Below are 19063 nucleotides of genomic sequence, written 5' to 3'. Positions count from 1 at the left end.
TATATATATAAAACGCATTATAACTGAGATGTGACTGTATTTTACAAAATATTATTCCACTAAAACACAGCCAGGACAGGTCACTTTGTAAAGGCCAGTTTTATACATTTGGATCCAGTAACATGAGTGCAACTCTGTAATATTAGCCAGGCACAGCTGAAAGGTCTATATAACAAAAATAATAAATATACATAATGTATAATTTTATGAAATTTAAGCTATTTAGACTAAACATTCATGTTTCTGTGTTATAATTTGTAGTGATTCAAGAATGAAAAAAGCATAATTTATATTTATTTCCTAATTTTTTATGGTGGTTATGAGGTCGGTCAAATCGAACCTCACCCATACAGATTTGATAGTGAAAATAACAGATAAATTATAAAGTTTTTCTTAAGAATTTTAGATAATTATCTGGAGATTATAAAGATATTTCATGTGAAATGTGAAAATTTTCTGATATACAAAACTATTTTTATTCTTAAAATCAAAATTACTTTCCATGTGGGACCAAGCCTGTACTGAGAGAGTTAAAAAATATTAGAATACATCTATATCAAATTCTTCCTTCCACTCGTGTAATTACTCATTGATTAAGCTTTTATTGAACAAATTATCCAATAAAATATGGTGTGTAACATGTTCAGATATAATTCAATTTAGACATCTCACTTAAAATAGTATTTCACAAAGGGAACATAACATGTTATACATTGTTAGACTACAGGGGGTAGCATTCAGTACTTATAGAGTTTGTCTGCTGAAAGTGGTGAAGTGGTTCTAACTGGTATGAGGTACTTTGGCTTCTCGATTCTTCAGAGTGAGCTGGTGAAAATTCATCTGACTACAGGAAATGCTGAGGTGAATTTGTGTGGGTTTGACTGCCCTCATAAAACAGTGGAGAGAACCTGTGCAGGTGCATCTGTGCTCATAAAATGCCAGATAAAACAAACTTCAGACCCAAATACGAGGTTTTATACATTTTTTCTTCATATTCTTATGACACCTCAAATACCTCTTCATGTCTAGTCTACAAGTCGATCCTTAATCTGACTGGTATAATTTTGTTGAACCAAAATCAAAACTGGGCATTAACTGAATATGGTCAGAATCTGTTAACCAACTGCCAAATTGCATGTATCTCTGCTTTTTGTTTATCAATTCACTTCTGTAGTTAGTGCAAGCAACAAACTTTCTGTAGTCTTCCTCTTTGCAACTATCATGTCTGTTTATACAGACAAGACAAACTGCTGGTATCAACTCATAATGTCACAGTAGGTAATGCATCTCAGTCCACTTGTATATTATACTTGAACAAAACATTCCCTTATTTGGATAATTTTCTGTATAATGCATTTATTATATGCTTGTTAATGTGCAGATCCTTTCTACAAATGCCTTGTATGTAAGGCATACATAGAAAAGTCAATTTTCCTTGCTAGAAGCATTTGTAGTTTCAATACAATGCCTCAAATGCTTCACTACATGTGTGAGGATTCCAATTATCTTACAACAAACCTCAAAAATGCCACATGAAGCCAGGAGTGTGGAAATAGTTGGATGACAACTTGAGGTGACTGAGAAAGGAGCAGGAAAGAGGAAGTGGAAATTGAGGAGATGTCTCAATAAGGTGAAGCAGTGGAAAATTGGATGAGCAGGTCAGCATGAAACAAGATGGACTTGATACAGAGAAGTGTGAACAAGAGACAAAACCCAGAGAAAGGAGGCGGATATGAGAATAGGGAGAAAAATAAAGGTTTGTTCAATCCCAACTGTAGGTTTCTACTGCTAAAGGAAGTGGAATCAGGGGCCAAAGAGAGGGAGCTGAGAAATGAGATGGGGGTAAATTCAACCAGAGTAGTATCCCACTGAGAGTACAACCATTGAAACACCTGAGAATCAATTCCAAACCCCATGTGAAGATTAGTGTCAGAATGGGATAATCAATCAGCAACAAGATGTATAGCACCTGGGGCGAGAGAAGCCAATAGGCATATGTGGTGAAACATGGCCCTGGAAAGTAGATCCAACATTTGACAATAAAGCAAATAGGAACAAGTGACCCTTGCAGATTGAGACAAGTATCTCTTCGTTGTAATGGATACAAATGAGCCTGTACTGATGAGAGAAAATGATTCAATGCCAAACAAATGGTAAGAAGTTCCAACAGAAGGAAGTGTAGAGTTGAGTTGAGTCTATGACAACCAATAACCCGTGACCACACAAGAACCCATATGTGACCCCCAACCTATAAGAAAATTATCTGTGAATAAGAACAACTCCAGATGGAAAAGAGGTAGAGAAATGCCAGCTGAGGTGTTGTCTCTGACGAGCTACCAGGCAAAATTGACCAAGGCGAGGAAGGCAGGAGGACAGGAGAGGCCAATGGATTCTGAATGACAATACATAGATCGTGCAACACTCAGAGAAGACTTCAAACGTGTGCATGACCAAGCCAGAATACCCAAAAGAGAAATAACCTCACTAGTAGGGAGAGAAGGAGAAGAATTCTTTGGTAACCCTGAGTTCCAGTGATATGTAGGGATGAGCAAAAAGCAGCCAGCCATCCATGTTAGAATGAAACTGCAGACCACTGGAACAAAAATGCTAGGAAAGAACTCTGACCAACTGACGAAAGACATAAGATCTCAATAACAGACTGAAGAGGAGAGTGCACAACTGACAAACCCGACATGAGTAGATAAATATTAAAATAACATCTGGATGCATGGAAATAAGGGAAGTGAAGGCAAACATCTGAGACATCCACTGTAGTCAATCGTACACCAACAGTAAATGCCCACCTAAAGGTGAAGAAAAACACAATGTTGAAATGAGAAAAGCTAATGAAACAGTAGAAGCTGGAGAGAACTATGAAAGGATGCCACACCCAGCTGTAACAAAGAATTATAAAATTGGAGAAGGGTGATTCAATAGTTTCCTTGCTCATAAGAACTCACACCACTTTGTAGACATGCTAGGAAAAAAGGAATCACATGGAGGGAGAAGGGGGCAGAAATAGAAGGGAGAGTTGTACTGGCAATGCAAGATCAAGAACCAGGGTTGAATGCTGAAACCCATGAAGGAGGAGGACATAAAAAAAGAACATGGTACGAGAGGATTGTGCAAGATGAGAGACCAATGGCAGCAAAAAGGAGGAAAGTCAATGATCAGATACCAAAGAGTCAAAAAGACCCCCATATATTAACTGGTGTACCAAGAGCATCAACTGATGTATTGTATGGAGGAGGGAGGAACAATTGTGACAAAAACTGCACACTACCCAAGAAATCCCAACAACAGAGGAGCTAAGTAAGGAAGGAAAAGGGAAAGGAAGGAACAAGACCCCACTGAAACTCAAACTCAGGTGAATGGTGGACAACTATAGGTAGGAGAAGTAAGAAGGAAATGTAATGAAGAATAATGGTAAGAGAGAGATGAACATAAGAAAAGTGAGCCTGAAGTCTCGTTGCAGTTACAGGGTTTGAGCCCCATGTCTGAATTAAAGGTTCAAAGAGTTCATAAATTATTTGTTATGTTGACCCCAACACTTAACTAGGGTACAAACTGAAAAGCCAGGACCTAAAAATCCAGAAAGGGAGAGAAATATAATAATCAAAACAAAAAAGTAACCATCTGAGAAAATACATAAATGGTGTATAAAAGAGTGGGAACTTCCATAGGTTTAGCCCAGGACTGCATGGCAAAGAAAGAAGGTGGAAAAAGCTGTCCAAAAAAACATCATCATCCAATCCATGTTCACACTTGGTAAAAAAAGTCACACAACAGGCCACATGATAGATTTCAATTCATGTATATCCAAGGCTGAAACTTACTCTGTGGAAACAATGGAACCCAAAGCCACAGAAGCAATAGGTTGGTGTACAGTGGCAGAAATTATGACATAAATGGTATTCATAATAATAAAGCAATATTGTGGAAAACTTGAGTGTGTAAATAAAAGTATTCCACAAAACATTTAAGGAAGTTTTTAAAAATTATAATAGGGAAAGTCAGTCATTAATCTATTCAAGAAAAAAAAACAAGTAAACATGTCTGCACTAAAGAATGCCAAATTAATAAATAATTGTTTGTTTGTTTTGGTGTTACCTGGCACAAAGCATCTATGCTATCTGCACCAAACTGGTGAAAATGGCAAAACTAAAAGGCCATAAAATGTAAAATATTATCAAGTTAAAAACTAAACAATGACCAAAAATCAGGTAAAAATGAAACTTAAATAGAATTAAAAAGGCCAATGGCCTGTAAAAAGCTAAAAACACGATCAAGTTGGACAGTGTCACCAGGGATAAACTCTTAGAAAACACATCTAAAATGCTGCTGCTCACTGTCATGACAACACAAGAGTAAAACATGCGCAATTGTGTCCCAAGTGTCATGAAGGCAACACATTGGTAGATCAGTACCAGATAAAAGAAAACAATGGGTTAAAAAATTGTGACCTATATGTAGCCTAGCCAAAGCAACTTCCTCTTTGAAATCCATATGGAAACAAGAGAGCCAGAGAGCAATAGCAGCTTTAATCTGGAAACACTTGTTATCACGTTGCTCACCCCACACTGACTGCCAACTGGCACGCAGCCGAGCCCAAGCAACACGTCTTTTAGTTCCACTTCGTGGAACTATGATGTTACACCTAGTAATGTTCTCTCTGTCTTTTGCCTGTCCTAGCAACATGTTCTCTGACGAGACTTCGTGGAACTATAACGTCATCGTCTCTACCCATCCCCCTCCCTGAGGCAGGCAATCAGTGTGTGTGTGTGTCTGAGCAAATGTCCTAACTACTATTGTATTTTGCTCAATTATGTTTTAAAAAAATTTTAATTTGTACTTTTGCAATATTATATGTTCCCCGAGTATTTGACGCTCTAGCCACCTGCCTATGTTGCATAACTTTAATTCTGGGCAGATATCAGTTTGGGTGATAGTAAAACCAATTATCCCACAAAAACGGGCCATTTTTTGTTGAATATCAATGAGAACAGGGTAAGAACTAACATTAAGCAATTCCAGGGCCAGTAGAAAGCTAAGATAATCAGTGTAAATAATACAATCGGTAATTTCTACACGATCCAGGGCAAGAGAAATGGTATACAACTCAGCAGTGAACACAGAAACTCTAGCGGGGATCCTGCAAGCATCCACTAAGCCACAACGAACCATAGCTGAGCCCACAGAGTCACCTGATTTCGAACTATCCGTATAAACAGAAATAAAGGAATGGCTTGAAAGATGTTTGGCAAAGAGAGGACAGTACTTCCAATTGGGAGTATCCACCTTCCTCAGATGACTCAAAGAAAGGTCACAAGTAGGGATCGTAATTAGCCATGGTGGGATGGCTGATTATTGGAGACAGCAATGTCATCCAATGACATATCCAATTGAGCCAGCTGTGCCTGGATACGAAGGCCAAAAGAAAAAATTGCAGACTGTCTATTACATAGCCATTGAAGAAGGAAGGCACAAGCCCAGGTGGGATGCTTTGGTAAGGATCGAAGTTTGGTAGCATACTGCAGAGAAAGTTCCAAATGGCAGAGATGAAGAGGAGGTTTGTGGGACTCTGTGTACAAACTCTGGACTGGAGAAATGCAGAAAGCCCCCATGCAGAGCCAAAGCCACAGATGGTGAATGGGGTCCAACATTTTCAAGGCAGAGGGCCTGGGAAAAACAATGGACCAGAGACCCATTTTATATTTTGGATTGAATGAGCGCAAGATAGATCTCGAGCATAGAAGAGGTGGAAAAGATGATGTTCAATGCCCTTGTACACTTGACACGTAGCTACTTGATGTGAGAAATGAAAGTAAGCTTATGGTCAAAGACAACCGCAACAACTGGACCACAGGAATAACAACATCACTGAGGTGGAGCTCAGAATCGGGGTGTAAAAGTCGATGGCAAAAGTGCCATGGTTTTGGAGAAAGAGATGGTACAAACTGTTTGTTGTGGTCCATTTCAAAAAGTGATTGAGGGCGGTTTGAAGCTGCTGCTCAATAAACCTCATGTTCGATAACTGACATGAGATGTGGCAGTCCTCAGTATAGAGGCCGTTTACAATTGTAGCAGGGAGTGTGACACTCAAGACACAGCTCTGAGGGACTCCAAGTTCCTGTGTAAAAGAATGAGAAAGGGTGGAACCCACATGGACTTGGAATCACCTGTCATGTCAAAAATTACAAATAAAAATGGACAAGTGGCCATGCAGCCCATATGAATGAAGGTCCTGCAAAATGCTGTACCTCCAAGTAACAAGGAACCAAACAAGATGAACATTAACCATGCTCTCTAAGACCTCACAAAGACAGCTAGTCAAAGCAATTGGACGATAATTAGAAGGAATCTTGGGATCCTTCCCAGGCTTAGAAAAAGGTAGGACAATAGCCTTACACTGAGCATCAGGGAAAATGTTCTCCTACCATATCCAGTTAAAAACAACCAGAAGAAAGGCAGGAGAGAGATGGCGCAGCATTTCGTAGTCCAACTGATGTACTGCCAGACCCATGCTTAAGTTCCACAAGTATAAAGAGGCAATTATAATCATAGAGACAATCAGCCCAAAATGAAAGAAGCAATTGCACTGCCTGAGACTTGATGGCCAAGTAGGCATAGGAAGAAACATAAGTGCTGGAAAGATAAGCAAAGCATTTCTGAAGAGTATTGGTGATGCTCTGTATGTTAGCAACTTCCTGGCCATCAGAGAGCAAGACAGAAAGGGGATGGGAAGTATACCTACTACTGACCTTCCAAATCTTGTCTCATATGACTTTAGATCTGGTGGTAGAAGAGATGCTGTTTGTGAACTTAATTCAAGATTCCTTTTGGCTTTCATGTTGGCCCTGCCAACCATGGGCCCACTCAAAAGCAATGCAATTGGAAAGAGTTGAGTACCTATGAAAGGTATCTCAGGCCCATTTCTGAGCCTTTCATGTCTGTTGGCAGGCGGGAGACCACCATGGATGAGGATACTGTGGGAAACATTTCAAGCTTTTGGGTATAGATCAAACAGCTGCTTGAATGATACAATCAGTTACTGCCTCCATGCAGTCGTTAATAGATGGAAGATTAACGACAGCAGGATAAAATTCAGAGAAAGGTGAAAGAGAGCCAGTCAGCCTTCTCCAACTTCCACCGTGGCACTCAGGTCAGGTAGCATTGACATCAGCCAATCTTCCTCAAAACGATAGGAAAATTATCACTGCCCCGTGGGTCACTATCAACCGTTGAAGAAAAATGGATAACAGATAGATCAATAGCAGTAAAAGACTGACTAGGTGCATGAAAATAGGTAAAGGAACCATTATTGAAGAGAGACAGGTTGTGATCCAAGAGGATGTGCTCCACGGAATGACCCATCAATATCAGTACCACCCCGAAAGGAATTGTGTCCATTAAAGTAATCCAAGATGGAAAAGGGAGACAGTAACTGTTCGATAACAGCATCAAGGTTTGACTGAACATATATCTCTCCAGGAGAAAGGTAAAGTGATGGTACGACTCAAGGAGATATGGATGGATACAGCCTCCAAGGATGTATCGAGTGGCACAGACAAGGTAAGTACATGCTGGTCAACCAGTAATGCCACCCCTCCATGAACCAGTCCATCACACAACCTGTCATTCCAGTGTAAAAAAAACTGCCAAAAAATGATGGTATCAGCAGGTTTCAGGAACGTTTCCTGTAAGGAGAGACACATACGGGATGATAGGAATCAATCAAGGCCTTAATGAGAACCTCGACAGTTCCTCTGTATCAAAGGATATGGACCCAAACAGACAATGGTTGCAACAGTTGGGACAGAAATAAGAGTAGACGTTGACTTGTCTACTTTTCTTTTCCATGGAGGGCAAAAGACTCTTCACATAGTGTGAGAAAGACTGTTGGAGGCACAGAGAGATCTGTCTGCACTCCCACTGTAGCAGCGAAACATAGTGCAGCAGTATAAGTTCGAGATCGAATGGGGACAACAATTTCCAAGCCTCTGAATAAGAAATGTTATTTACTTTATCCTCCACCCACTTAGGGCAAGACTGAAAATAAGAGGGATGGAAACCATCACAATTGATGCAGTGAAAGTCCAGTTGACACTTATAGGAATCACGGTCTTAGCCACCAAAATGAGCACACGTCAAAGAACCATGACAAGATGCCTTAGAATGTCTAAACCATTGACACTTGAAACATTCGAGAAGGTTAGGAATATATGGCTGTACCTTACAGTTAAGACAACCTGTCTTGAAAAAGGCAGGTGGACATGGCAATGTAAACGTCAAAATTAGAACATTGGTCAGCAGCATAATTCCGTCCTTCCAAGTGGAAATGCATTGCACAGAAGAAACTCCTTGGGTGAAAAAACCAGTGAGGATCTCAAACTCAGGGATGTTCTTTGAGTCCCTCTCTATGATAACTCCTCGTGAAGCGTTCAAAATAGCATGGGGAGTAATCTCAATAGGTATATATAGACTTCTGACTTCAGGAGGAGTTCGCTATGGTGTGGCATAGTTGTTTTAACCAAGATCTCCAAAATTAAACTTCTTAACTGACTTGGGACAGCCAGCAAGCCCCTCTTAACCCTCTTGGGTAAAAAAAATGAGACATTTGCCCTAAGGATTTCTTAGAAAATGAGATACAGGAATTGACTTGGGTAGTGACTGTAGCACAGAGTCCTCCATACGTGGATGCTTACTAAATTATTGTTTTTTACTATTTTATTTTTATTTGGAGGTGGGAAGATCCATAATAAAAAGAAAGAGATTCAGTGCCCACTGATCCCACCCACCATGGAATCCTATGAGGGGATACACTAAAATTCCAATCAAGGACACTGTAGCAATGTCCACTACATCCATTGAGAATGGCCAATACTGATACTCAGTTGACCCTAACCCAACAGGACCAGCCAATTGACCATTGGGGGGTACCCCAAGGTCACTCATCTACAGGAAATCGAGGCCAAAGTGGTGTGTTGCAGTGCCCCAGACACCACTCAACCACCAGGATCCTCTCCTTCCCTTCATGGGTCACCACACACAGCAAACATGTGGATGGATGTTCAGATTCCAAAGGAGGTAAACTGAAAATACAGAACCTTCTCTGGGATGTCCCCCTAACTATGTACAAGAATCCACCTCAAGGGGTTGAGAAATGAAGATTGGACTCTACAGTATAGAGGGAGTCAGTTGCACAAGAAGGATGTGTTGCACTTTTATTGGGGGATGGTTGTTGTATGCTTATTTCCATGCTACGTAACAGTAGGTGAGAGTATCAGGGCTAGTGGTGAGCAAAATATTGTGTATACAAAGAGCAACATTCAATGAGAAAAGCTATTATGTGAAAGAAAGTAAGGTATCATATTAGAATTAGAGTTTTAGGAGATGTTTGTACTTACCAGATGTACTTTCTAACTCAGGAACAATATCTTTTTGAAATTCAGTTTCTGTTTTCACAATCATAACATTATAGTGTGAACCATCCCGATCCTTATCTTCACTGTAACTGAACCTTGAAATAACATCATCTTGTAGCAGATCACCAGAATGCTCCATTTTCACTCCAACAGATTTTTTCTAAAATCAACAATGTTTGAAAAGGTTAACAAAAGTAATAACTAATGTTATCATTACATAAAGTTTCTACAGTACACTAATACAAAACATGATATAATTAGTAAACCTAAAATTTGAAACAATTATGTATACAGTCCTAAAACTATTCAAACATTGTAACAATTTTCATGTCTGATCCTGTAAGCTAAAAAAAACAAAGAGAAAAATTAAAGAAAAACAGTTTCATTTTTGTTACTTGTAGTTCTATATTTTGGATTTACATACAATACACTAAGACAAGAAACTATTCTACAGGGAACTTCCAATAACCACTTTCTTATTTAAGAAGATAATAAATTATTCTATGGGAAACACCCAATAACCACTTTCTTATTTAAGAAGATAATAAACTATTCTACAGGGAACTTCCAATAACCACTTTCTTATTTAAGAAGATAATAAATTATTCTATTGGAAACACCCAATAACCACTTTCTTATTTAAGAAGATAATAAATTATTCTATGGGAAACACCCAATAACCACTTTCTTATTTAAGAAGATAATAAATTATTCTATGTGAAACACCCAATAACCACTTTCTTATTTAAGAAGATAATAAATTATTCTATGGGAAACACCCAATAGCCACTTTCTTATTTAAGAAGATAATAAATTATTCTATGGGAAACACCCAATAGCCACTTTCTTATTTAAGAAGATAATAAATTATTCTATGGGAAACACCCAATAGCCACTTTCTTTTTTAACTCTTATCTCAGGAGCAAATACAGGCTATGGATGGAGCAAAAATAGCTGCAAGAAAGTGGCCACAATTTCTTTCTAACGAGAGCTTTGAGGAAATCCAGTTGTGAATGGCTTTCATTGAAATCCACGTTCATGTTTTGTTCTGGCTTACTAAATGAAAAGTTCACATCAGTCTCTCCTTCTTCAACTACTATCTATGCTACTCCATCTTCACCATTCTCATAATCTCCTCCTGCTCCTACAACTATCCTCTTCCTCTTGTTAGGTCTAGATCCAGACCTTGCTTTTCTTATCTTTCTGTACCACTGATCTTTCCCCTTCCCTTTACGTGTACTCACACCTGGACTATCCATGGGACTATCCTCTGTCTCACTTTCATTAGATCTATCCAAGTCAGATTTCTCAATTTCAAAACCATCATCATCAAGATCACTTGGAATAAAGTCATTTTCCTGGCTTAGAAGTTCCTCAAATAACTTTCTAGCTTGCTCAGAATCAGAGCAACAAGGCCTACCAAAAGTAGTGGGCGTGGTAATTTTCTTCATTTTAAAATAGAGGTTCAAAACGCTCGTGTAAATTGCTGCAAAAATTGATACTCAGATTAAAGATATTTCATTAACTGAAGTAGTTCTAGTTTTACATTGAAAATACAAGGCATTCAAAATGAGGGATCGATCCTGAAATGGAACAAGACATACAAGCCAATATACCAGCAGATCATCCAAGCAGGAAAACGAGCACACTGATATAACGGCTGCTCGGAGACAAAAGTTAAAAAAAGAAATTACTCTACAAGAAGTACTCAGTAACCACTTTTTTATTTAAGGAGATAAAAAATTAATCTTCAAGAAACACATCCAATAATAACTTTCTTATTTAAGGAAACTGAAAGCAAATATATTTAGCTTTATATAGATATCAAACTGAAATGAAAAAGTTTGTTGGTTGATTGTCTGGAGCAAAGCATCAGGGCTATCTACAGAAAACATTGGGTAGTAAAGAGTGAGAATTAAACAAATTATGTAAAAGCAGAAAATAAAATACGTACCTAAATGGTATTCACTTGTTTTAATTAAACCTGGTTAAAAACCAAAACTAAAAAGAACAGTAAATAACCATTAAAAAGCCTAAAAACACAATCAATCTGGACAGTGTCACCATCACCAATGTTAAAGGCAAACTTTGTGATACAATATGTCTAAATTGCTGATATTCATATCGTTGGTGAATGAAGAACTTGGGTAATTGTGATCTCAATGTAAAAAAACAAACAAACGAAAAACATATTGGCATATCAGTTCCTTTTAAAAGAAATCAATCTGTAAGGAAATTTGCCAAGGTGAAAGCCTTGTCAAGACAACTTCCTCTTTCCAAATCTTATTGGAACTACATGACCAAACAATAAGAGAAGGCTTTACCTGGAAACGTATGTTGTGATTTTTTACAAATTAACTGCTTCATGGTGTGAAATATTGCCTTAATAACATTCCTGAAGTCAATATGAGGAATAGGCAAGACTGTGACATCACCAGAGCAGATGACTTTGTAGCAATATCATGAAGCCAATTCCCACAATCACCAACATAACCACAAATCCAGAAAAACTGAACAGTGACAGACAATAAGAAAAATGGGTCAGTTTTGTCTACACATCCAAAAAATCTGAATGAGATTTCCCATTAACTGTGTAGCACCATCTTTAAACCCTTCTGTGCATGTTACTGAGTTATATTTAATATTTAATTAAACCACTTTACTATAAATGTATTTTAATGAAACTATTATTATCAAGTATGTTATAATTCAAAGTTTTATATTTCAAAAGGAAACATCTAAAATAGTAATTAAAAGTGCAGTTTTTGCTGTCGCGTGATCCACTTGTGGTTACAATTCTCAACTTTTAAATAAGAAAGTGAGTAGATAAAGGAGACTGTTATTTCAGATGGTCAAAGCCCACAAACACATATTTCATTACCATCTGGAGATGTTCCAAGAATTTATTCTCACCCAAAACATTTGTAAATTTTTTTCTTAGTTTAAGGTCAGCCACACCCGCTTGCAAGGTCAAAACTGTGTTGCTATGTGACAGTTTAAAGTTGAGTGGCATGCTCATAACCCAAAGAAAGAGCAGATTTCTATCTATTTAAATAAGTAGTCCAACAGACATTGGCAGTACATGTGTTTCTAAATATTGTGTTGAAATAAGCTTAGTCCATTATCAAGAGTGGAATTCCTAGCATTTGGCTACACTTTCTCACCTTATACATATTAGTTTGATAGACAGATTGAATTTAGATTTTACTTGTATATTTTAATTAATTATGTATTATTTGTGTTTTAAAATGCATATCTGAAAGGTTTAGTGATTTTTACACACTATGTTTACACACTATGCATCTGTGCCTGGAGTCAAGAGAAAAATTTTTATAATTGCTTGTATACATAAGTGATGTATTGGCAGAAATAATAATAGACGAATAATTTAAAAGGAAAATTAAAAATAAACTAAGTGAAAAGATAAAGACATGAAATTATGCATAGAAGACCATAAAGACTATTCTAGTGAATTTCTACAATGAGTTGAAAGGTTTGTCCATATTTCCATTTGTTAATTTTAAACATTTCATTGCACTGTATGTTGATAATAATAGGTAGAGTTAGTGATATAGTAGAGAAAATGTAAAATAAAATATAAACATTTACCTTAAAAAAATCTTTGATATTCATTTGCAAGGTTCTACAGATTATGCAAATGAATGTGAAAACTGCAAGATAACAAATAGTATTTTTATAGTTCATATAAAAATCACCTTGTAGACGAACTATTCAGAACCTAAGTGCAAATAACTACATGAAATAACAAATTTTTATTAGAAATAGCAGAAGAAATAAAAATATTTAATTTTTATTAAACTCTATAATTTTAGGACCGTTCTTGTCAAATTGCAAACAATTTCATCCACTAGTTTATTTTTGTAGATCTCTTTCATGAGAGTTAGTAACCTACTTACAATGTAAGTACATCGTAGTTATAGAGTTTAAAGGCCTTATAAGAACTAAGCAAGTCAGTAAAGATTGTATAATTAGTATATTGCTTATGAAGGGTAAAAAAAGGTACCAAACAAATGTAATCACTTAGTGAACCTACTGCAAACACCATTAATTACCCATCCATAAGTAGAACCACCCAGACAAACCATGGAAGCACAGTGTGGCATCTAGTAACAGACAAGAATCCATCAATATGAAGTTAAATGGCAGAATCCATCCATGTTCCTCAGACAACAGTAGAAGGCATAATGAAAAATATATCAACACAACTCCTATACACAAGCTGCTTCCCTAACATATGCATTCAACTGTTGCATACCTCAAGCAGCAAATAAACGAAACATGTACTAATGTAATGACTAATTACTCAAGTCACCAGATGCAGCAGCTATGGACTTTGTGTGACTGGACTATTGAAATGAGTGATGGAAAAGTCATCACTATGGTAAACTAGATGGATTACAGGAGGAATGTGGGATAGAATATTACAGCATTACAATAGAGTCATTCACAGTGGAAACTCATCTGCTGTATGGCTTTAGTGAAAAAGTACAGCTATCAGAGAGAGCACCACTAGACACTGAATGAAACAATGAGGTAAGGCTCCAGAATATAACTTTCTAACCTGAAGTTAATATTCAACACAGAAGAAAAATCCAGAATATTAGGTTATTGTTATAAACAGCTGATGAGATTTTCATAATTAGTAGAAAGTGTACAGTAAGTTGTATTGAAATGCCTGTGGATTGTCAATATTGTTTTATGAAGATAAATATTACATATGTAATATGTACACTGGTACCCAGTGAAAATTATTTAATTCTTCAACATTTCATCTTAAGGGTTTATTAACAATGAAAAAGTAGTAAATAATTTACAAGAATATAATCATGGTGAATAAAATATTCAATTAAAACAAAAACAAAAGATCACTTATATGAGCATTGAAGCCTAATAAACATGTACATGTAAACAGTAATTGAAGTTACAACCACACATACATACATATATCATAAGCTTTAAGAAGATTTTAGTAAAGTATCCATTATCAATCCTAGTTGTCACCTTAAATTCATAATGGATAATTCCTGTGGTAATAGCTACCCAATACATTGGGGATATCCCATCTACCAAGCAAAATCCAAATGTTGTTGTTAAACTAGCCAGCAAGCATGGAAAACCATGGAGTTGAGTGCTAACACCTACAATGTCTCAACTCCCACTGCCTTTCACTGTCTACAGCCAGTTGTGGGAAGGCAGTTACCCTTGAAAGTTCTTATAATTCCTAAAGTAGAAATTAAACCACATTAACATTTCTACTATATGCAACTCCCAACATCCACCCATACAAAATAAAAAAATATTCTTTAACAGAACTAAAAACCCTACCTTAATATTTCTTATGTAGTGAAATTCACAACCTCCTCCCTTTCGCTTGAAAATGTATTCAAGTATAACATTGGATAGCTGAGACAAGCCAAGCTACTTGAAGTTAGTCTTTCCATCCCAGTATACTGAATAAAATTATAATTTTAAATTTAGTGACTTAAAAATAGTTACGACCACTAGTGACAATAAAGGTATTTTCCATAACAAAAGTTTATCCTTTAAAATATTTTCACATTTGTCATAAAACTGTAAAAGATTTTCTTAAATGCCAGTATTTGTAGCCATTATTTTCTAGTTTATTTATAAATAATATAACATTATCCATAAAAGCATTATTATTATTATTATTACTACAAACGTTTAATCATCTTTTTAGCTGCGATATAATATATTTCATCAATTCATAAAAAAATTGATTAGGAAATTTAAATCTATCTCAATATAAAATAGAAATTTCATTCTGTGTTTATAAACAAACAGTGAGTATTCTAATGGGAGTCAACTTCTCTAGTTATATTACTTTTAACAAACAAGTGTATAAACAAACAGTGGGTATTTCAATGGGAGTGAACTTCTCTAGTTATATTACTTTTAACAAACAAGTGTATAAACAAACAGTGGGTATTTCAATGGGAGTGAACTTCTCTAGTTATATTACTTTTAACAAAGTATATAAACAAACAGTGGGTATTTCAATGGGAGTCAACTTCTTTAGTTATATTACTTTTAACGAACAAGAGTATAAACAAACAGTGGGTATTTCAATGGGAGTGAACTTCTCTTGTTATATTACTTTTAATGAACAAGTATATACATAAACAGCGGGTACTTCAATGGGAGTGAACTTCTCTTCGAATACGGACAATTTGTTTTTTTATGAATTTCATTTCTGAAACAGAATTCAAATCCTAACTTTTATATTATATATAATTTTTGTTACATAGATGACTTACTTGCCATAAATAATTTTAATTTTCCACCAAACTTAATAAATCCAAAAGAACTTGCAATGGAAAAAAGAAATAATAATGATGTTCATGCTAACTTATTAGACTTGGACATTAATTTAGTAGAAGGCAAAGCAAAGTTCACTATTTCTGATAAGAGAAGGGATTTTATTCTTCCCCATCCTCAGTCTACCCAATAGTCTTATTCTATGTATGATGTTAAAAGCATCATTATATCTCAACTAAAATAATTTGTAATAATAATAATGCTTTTATAGATAATTTTACATTATTCATAAATAAACTAGAAAATAATGGCTACAAATACTGGCAATTAAGAAAATGTTTTACACATTTTTATAACTAATATGAAAATATTTTTAAAAATATGTAAAATACCTTTTTTGTCACTAGATGTAATTAGCAACATTTGAATAGCTAAATTTTAAATTATAACTTTATTCAGTATACCAGGAGGAGAAGAGTAATTCCATGTAGTTGGGCTTATCTTGGCTATCCCATGTTATACTTGAATAAATTTTCATGAGAAAGAGAGGAGATTGAGAATATGAACTCCATATGAATTATTAAGGTAGGGCTTGTAGTTGTATTTAAAATCTTTTATTCTTTTATTTTATTTCTTTTATAAGGGTGGAATTTCGAGTTGCATATGGTAGAAATATTAGGGAGGTTTGATTTCTACTTTAGGAATTATAAGAACTTTCATGGGTAACTGCCTTCTCACAACTGAGATTTAACATAATCGTATTTCAGACAATTATTGCAAAATTTAAATGTTGAATACACTAAGTAAGATTTAACACAATTGTATTTCAGACAATTATTGCAGAATTTAAATGCTCAATACACTAAGTAAGATTTAACACAACTGTATTTCAGACAACTACTGCAGAATTTGAATGTTGAATACACTAAGTAAGATTTAACACAATTGTATTTCAGACAATTATTGCAGAATTTAAATGCTCAATACACTAAGTAAGATTTAACACAACTGTATTTCAGACAATTACTGCAGAATTTAAATGTTGAATACACTAAGTAAGATTTAACATAACTGTATTTGGCAAAGCCAATTACCCCACAACATTCTTAATGGTATTATTAACCCTAGGACTAATAAAGGTTGTTAGAAATGCAACATTTTGCTCCTGACTCCCGTTACTTTTCCTTCATTTGTCATGAATGGTGAAAATTCTGTCAACCAATCTTTCAAGACAACCATTTTTTATTAAAATCTCCTAGAGATCTACTTTCACCTTTATTAAATCACTAGGATTATTACAATTATAGGAGCCTCATTAACTGGCTAAAAATCATAACCCTCTTCATGGATCAGTTGTGATGAATGAGAAAATGTAGAAGGTTTTTTTGAGGGATTTTTACACATGTTACTGATCATCTTACTATCCAATACAGTTGTAAAAAATGTCTAGTGCTCACCAGGTAAAGCATGTTCCAAAATAAACTTGGTATCATTCTGAACCTGGCTTAAATGATGAAACAGAATTAAGCTGTTCAACCTCCAAATTCCACAAATACTGTCAATAAAATGCAGCTTGAAGGCAGGAGACTGTTCTCCACAAACTGTCCAATCACAGTTTGTTTTAGCTCCAATGGCTAAATTCATCAAAATTCTGAAAGTAAATTTGTTGAAGAAACATGAAAACATTAGTATGTAAAACAAAATCCAGGATTTTATTTCCCTGGGTACTGGTTATTCCTCTTCATAAAACATGTTTACATTCTTCTGGACCAGCAATATTACAGCTGTAAGAAGACCTCTAATGAGTTTATGTACAACAATGCAGGAAACTTGTAGAGAATTTCTACAGCTTGTGACTACAAACATGTCATTACTAATTAGATGCCAAACAAACAAAGTCCAGAAAGACATAATTACAGCTACATATTATATTTAATAACATAACTGTAAAAAGTTTAATTACCTCATTTTTCTCTGATTCTCCATCACACTTTTCTTGTTCCTCTTTTGTTACATCAAACTTCAAAATTGTATGTAGAGAACTTTCTTCCAAGGAATCAACTTTTCCTGGAGCTAGAAGTACAAATAATATATATAACAAGATTAAATATAACTTGTGTTTTACTAAATTATAATCACAATTCACACAATGTATTTAGAAGAACAGGCCTCTCCAGAGATACAGAGAGGATGCTACAGAAGAGAAAAGACGTTAAGAAGCTAAGCTCTTGACAGTTGGATATATTTGAATATCATTTAATATTAATATTTTTATTTGTAGTAATTTGGGTTAAACAAAATAATAGTTTGATTTTAAAAGGATTGTTAAATAAAAATTGTAGGATTAAACTTTAAGTTAGAGCTAAGTAACTAACATTAGATTAGGATGTGTAACAGTACTTTAGGTTTAGCTATAATTCAACTCATTGGTAAATCATAAAATGGATTAAGTACATTGTTTTATTAAGTAAATACAATCTAAAGTATAGTTGATTATCACTTCACATTTTAAAGATAAACTTGGTTACTTGACTTTAATTTTAGTAGTTGGACTTGAAATTTAGCTTATAGGTAGGTTATATATCAATATATCATATTGTAACTTGTATTATTATATTATTAATATCAACTAAAGTAAAGACAAGTTATCTGTTACTTCTATAAAATTAAAGATAAACTTAATGACTTTAATGTGAAGACAAAGTAGTGATAAAAAAAATTATATATTTGATTCTCAAACATTAAGCTTATCTGTTGTCAACAAGCTACTGCTATTGAGTGTTTGCAGGATCTTGGGACTGATATGTACTTCTAAGATAAGCTTAATTACTTTAGTGTGAAGATGAAAAAGAGATAAAAAACTAATAATCAGTTCTTAAACCTTGAGCTCGACACTAACAGTGTCGACAATACTAACAGTGTTCAGTATTTATTTCCAGGCTGTAAATACAATGGTTAAGACTAGTGTAAGAATTAAGTGTTCACAGTTTGTTGAGTGCAATGAGTGGGTTTTATTTGGGAACTCTGGACTGGTATGTACTTTTAAGGAAGCTAGGAATGAAGATGTGTAATTTGTTTGATAAGTTTGAAGATTGGAGGAAAAATCGGAGTCTATCCTAATTAAAGCAGAGACAATAGATAAAGAGAGGTACGTAAACTGTGGAAAATGGCAACAGGATTTTAACAGAAACATAAGCTTTTACATGCAACAGATACATAAGCTAACAAAGACTTTCAGGAAGTTAGACCTAAAGTAGTGGATATTGTTGCGTCACCGAGGTCACATGACTGGTGTGGCGCCACCTATTTTCTAGAACTATCCTGTACCTTGGCGAATG

At 35.3% G+C, this 19063-nt stretch overlaps 1 protein-coding gene across 10 annotated transcripts in view; it reads right to left on the bottom strand.

Annotated features, from left to right (window-relative positions):
• The window catches only part of LOC106473049 (zinc finger protein 287-like), a 39764-nt gene that overhangs the window by 13171 nt on the left and 7530 nt on the right, over nt 1-19063 (bottom strand). For 8 of the 10 annotated variants that reach the window (XM_022401561.1, XM_022401564.1, XM_022401559.1 and 5 more), the window contains exons 3-4: nt 17689-17798; nt 9408-9585 (exon numbers count right to left, since the gene is read on the bottom strand). In XM_022401561.1, the coding sequence (XP_022257269.1) occupies nt 9408-9585; nt 17689-17798 (288 nt within the window). Of the gene's footprint in view, nt 1-40; nt 166-9407; nt 9586-17688; nt 17799-19063 lie in introns of those variants that run through there. The other 2 variants (XM_022401568.1, XM_022401566.1) reach the window with 2 other exon arrangements.

Source organism: Limulus polyphemus, unplaced genomic scaffold (assembly GCF_000517525.1).
Source record: "Limulus polyphemus unplaced genomic scaffold, Limulus_polyphemus-2.1.2 Scaffold5846, whole genome shotgun sequence".
Classification (NCBI taxonomy): Eukaryota; Metazoa; Arthropoda; class Merostomata; order Xiphosura; family Limulidae; genus Limulus; species Limulus polyphemus.
The sequence above is the reverse complement of the archived record's forward strand: the minus strand, read 5'-3'. Positions and strand labels throughout refer to the sequence as shown.